We start from the raw sequence: 2,500 nt of genomic DNA on the forward strand, positions 1-2,500 counted from the left end.
ACACGCACACACACACACGCACACACAGACAGGCAGACACACACACACAGAGAGACACACACGCAGACACACACACACACACACACACACACACACACACACACACACACACAGACAGGCAGACACACACACACACACACACACACACACACACACACACACACAGAGAGACACACACACAGAGACACACACACAGACACACAGACACACAGACACAGACACACACACACACACACACACACACACACACACACACACACAGAGACACACACACACACACACAGACACACACACAGAGACACACACACACACACACAGAGACACACACACACACACAAACAGAGACACACGCAGAGACACATACACACAGATGCACAGACTCACACAGAGACAAACACACACACACACACACAGAGACACACAGACGCACACAGAGACACACACACAGAGACACACACACACTCATACGCACAGACCGATAGTTTGAGTCTGGAGACGGTCTCTATGTCCTGTGACCCAGAAGCAGAGACCCCCGACCCCTCAGACTGCAGGGACGGGGGGTTGAACCTGATTAAGACTTAGTTACATGTGTGAGTGAGTGTTTGTGTCTGTGATGCGTTCAGGGGATGATTCCTGGTTTCGGAACCGACTTCATGAGTAAAGGAAACGAACAGGAGTCGATGGCCAGACTGAAGAAACTGATGACCATCATGGACAGCATGAACGACCAGGGTAACACACACACACACAGGGACACAGGGACACAGAGACACACACACACACACACACACAGGGACACAGAGACACACAGAGACACACACACAGGGACACAGAGACACACAGGGACACAGACACAGGGACACAGACACACACACAGGGACACACACACACACAGGGACACAGAGACACACACACACACAGGGACACACACACAGGGACACACACACAGGGAGACACACACACAGAGACACACACACACAGGGACACAGGGACACACACACAGGGAACCGGACACACACACACACACAGGGGCACACAGACACACACACACACAGGGACACACAGACACACACACACACACACACACACACATATATATACTGTATATTGATTGGACTGGAGGAAGATGATGTTGCTGTGGAGGAAGTATCTTTTGTATGTGTGTCTGTAACTGTTTGGGATGGACCTCTTAGTGTCATGACACGTAAATAACCTCTCATTCATTCATTCATTCATTCATTCATTCATTCATTGTAAAGAGTGTGTTGCTGGTTGGGGGGGGGGGGGGGTGTGTCTTCAGAGCTGGACAGTAATTGGTGTGTGTGTCTCTGTCTGTGTGTGTGACTGTCTGTGTGTGTGACTGTCTGTGTGTGTGTGACTGTGTGACTCTGTGTGTGTGTGTCTGTGTGTGTGACTTTGTGTCTGTGTGTGTGACTCTGTGTCTGTGTGTGTGACTCTGTGTGTGACTCTGTGTGTGTCTGTGTGTGACTCTGTGTGTGTCTGTGTGTGACTCTGTGTGTGTGTGTCTGTGTGTGACTCTGTGTGTCTGTCTGTGTGTGTGACTCTGTCTGTGTGTGACACTCTGTCTGTGTGTGTGACTCTGTGTGTGTGTGTGTGTGTGTGTGTGTGTGTGTGTGTGTGTGTCTGTGTGTGTGTGTGACTCTGTCTGTGTGTGTGTGTGACTCTGTCTGTGTGTGTGTGTGTGACTCTGTCTGTGTGTGTGACTCTGTCTGTGTGTGTGACTCTGTCTGTGTGTGTGACTCTGTCTGTGTGTGTGACTCTGTGTGTGTGTGTGTGTGTGTGTTCAGAGCTGGACAGTAAGGACGGAGCGAAGCTGTTCAGTAAGATGCCCAACAGGATCCAGAGAGTAGCGCGGGGCTCCGGCGTCGCCACCAGAGACGTCCAGGAGCTGCTCACCCAGTACACCAAGTTCGCCCAGATGGTGAAGAAGATGGGGGGCATCAAGGGACTCTTTAAAGGTACAGACACAGAGGGGGGGGGCATCAAGGGACTCTTTAAAGGTACAGACACAGAGGGGGGGCATCAAAGGGGACTCTTTAAAGGTACAGACACAGAGGGGGGGCATCAAGGGACTCTTTAAAGGTACAGACACAGAGGGCATCAAGGGACTCTTTAAAGGTACAGACACAGAGGGGGGGGCATCAAGGACTCTTTAAAGGTACAGACACAGAGGGGGGGCATCAAGGGACTCTTTAAAGGTACAGACACAGAGGGGGGGGGGCATCAAGGGACTCTTTAAAGGTACAGACACAGAGGGGGGGGCATCAAGGGACTCTTTAAAGGTACAGACACAGAGAGGGGGGGCATCAAGGGACTCTTTAAAGGTACAGACACAGAGGGGGGGGGGGCATCAAGGGACTCTTTAAAGGTACAGACACAGAGAGGGGGGGCAGAGAGAGACAGACACAGACACACACAGAGAGAGAGACAGACACACACAGAGAGAGAGACAGACGCACACAGAGAGAGAGACAGACAC

At 51.4% G+C, this 2,500-nt stretch overlaps 1 protein-coding gene across 1 annotated transcript in view; it reads left to right on the forward strand.

The window, feature by feature from the left end:
* The window catches only part of srp54 (signal recognition particle 54), a 17,889-nt gene that overhangs the window by 12,317 nt on the left and 3,072 nt on the right, over window positions 1-2,500 (forward strand). The window contains exons 14-15 of the mRNA XM_078278279.1: window positions 624-732; window positions 1,809-1,979. Coding sequence (XP_078134405.1) covers window positions 624-732; window positions 1,809-1,979 — 280 coding nt within the window. The remainder of the gene's footprint in view (window positions 1-623; window positions 733-1,808; window positions 1,980-2,500) is intronic.

The sequence above is a fragment of the Sander vitreus genome, chromosome 20 (assembly GCF_031162955.1).
Source record: "Sander vitreus isolate 19-12246 chromosome 20, sanVit1, whole genome shotgun sequence".
NCBI lineage: Eukaryota > Metazoa > Chordata > Actinopteri > Perciformes > Percidae > Sander > Sander vitreus.